General features: G+C 36.7%; 1 protein-coding gene across 1 annotated transcript in view; it reads right to left on the bottom strand.

The window, feature by feature from the left end:
• NSL1 (NSL1 component of MIS12 kinetochore complex) overlaps positions 1-1,951 on the bottom strand; it is a 47,601-nt gene that overhangs the window by 38,029 nt on the left and 7,621 nt on the right. Inside the window, exon 3 of the mRNA XM_007451306.1 lies at positions 400-530. Coding sequence (XP_007451368.1) covers positions 400-530 — 131 coding nt within the window. The remainder of the gene's footprint in view (positions 1-399; positions 531-1,951) is intronic.

The raw sequence follows: 1,951 nt of genomic DNA, 5'->3' as shown, positions 1-1,951 counted from the left end.
GAGGCCCGCGTATCGCAAAAAAAAAAAAAAACAGGTAGTCAATCTTCATCATTGATTTAACTAAAGGGTCTTCCAAAATACATAAACATATACAAATAATGTGCCAAACACAAATGACGGATAGAAGGAAAAGGCTTAAAAAATACATTTCTTTTTCCCTCCTGGTCTCAGAATTAAGTCACTGTCAGTCTTCTATCTTCAAATTCTATTTTATTTTATCATCAGCTGTATTCAAAACCTAGTGTGACTTAGAAGGAGACAAACAGTAGTAACTGAAGCAGGAAAGACAAAGAAAACAAAATGTCATTTACCTCCACTTGGATCTCATACTTTAATTTTTTTACTGTAGTAAAATAGACATTACATAAAATTTACTATTTTAAAGGTAAATCATCTTACCAGAATTTCTTGTTTTGCTTTTATGATTTTGATGACACATTCAAGGATTTTTCTGGGATACTGCTTACGTTTTGTGGCTATATCGACTATGATTTCATCAAACTGGTCTTCAAGGACTTTGATATCAGAATCTATTTCGAGGGAAAAATAATATCAAAAAATTCCTTAAAACACATTTTTTAATATTCTACATGAAAATGTAACATAATAAACTAAATTTAGAAAACACAAAATTTAAGGAAAACAAATATGGCAAGTTAATGGATGCTCCACTTTGGTAATTGATTCATTTATTCATTGAACAGTCAATTACTTACTGAGCCCCTATGGGAAGCCAAGCCTAAATCAGAGACATACAAAGATGAACATAACATAATCCTTGTTCTCTAAGAGCTCACGGTTCACTGGAAGAAACAGACATACAACTGCAAAACAACTGCATAAATACAGTAGAGGTATGAACAAAATGCTATCAGGACAAAGAACAGTGGAACACTAACTCTGCCTTGGGAATTTAAGACTTTAAAGAGGAAATAACATTTGATTTGGAACTTGAAATATAAGTGTAAATCCACTGCATAAAAAAAGGTAGGGAAAAAAATAATAGGGAGATGCATTTGAGGCAAAGAAAACAGTATCTGCAAGATCAAAGAGTCTTTAGGAAACAGAAAAAGATCTAAATGGCTGCAGGTTAAAGTATAAGGAAAAAAGGATGATAATAGTATAGAAGAGCCACACTGAACATTTAACATCAGGGATGCTAGTAAGTTTTGACTTTATCATGTGGTGAACCAAAGCCATGACAATAGCAGTGAGTGGAGTAGCTAGATCTGAAACAGGCACAACTGGATAAATGGTAGGAAAACATAAAAGATATGGTGACTTTAGAGTTTCTTTGATTTGGCTAAAGCTATCTTATCAGTTGCTTTCCTATGTTTTAAAGTACAGTTGACCCTTGCATAACGTGGAGGTTAGGGACACCAACCATCCTTGCCGTCAAAAATCCAAGCATAGGGCCTCCCTGGTGGCGCAGTGGTTGAGAGTCTGCCTGCCGATGCAGGGGATACGGGTTCGTGCCCCGGTCCGGGAGGATCCCACGTGCCGCGGAGCGGCTGGGCCCATGAGCCATGGCCACTGAGCTTGCGCGTCCGGCAATGGGAAAGGCCAAGACAGTGAGAGGCCCACATATCGAAAAAAAAAAAAAAAAAAAAAAAACCAAGCATTTGAACTAGAGCTCTTTAGTCATTGTGCAGTGAATACTTTATGGCAGTGTGCTGACTGTTCTTAAAGGTTCTTCTCTCCCCAGACCCATTCTCAGCAAAGTTCTGCCCTGCTCTGTCTACCTCTACTGATTACATCTCAGGATTCCTGACTTCTAGCTTCTGGTTGAGGTTTGGGAAGCTCTGGCTGTGCATATAGGTTTTATTTGTTTGTATTTTTCCTATATACTAGTAGAACTTAAGAGGTTAGGGGTTGTGATTCTCTTTTGTTTCTTTCACAAAATCCAGCAGAATAAGGAGATATATATATATATATATATATATATATATAT

This window comes from Lipotes vexillifer, unplaced genomic scaffold, assembly GCF_000442215.2.
Source record: "Lipotes vexillifer unplaced genomic scaffold, Lipotes_vexillifer_v1.1 scaffold570, whole genome shotgun sequence".
Classification (NCBI taxonomy): domain Eukaryota; kingdom Metazoa; phylum Chordata; class Mammalia; order Artiodactyla; family Lipotidae; genus Lipotes; species Lipotes vexillifer.
This window is presented reverse-complemented; position numbering and strand designations above follow the sequence as displayed.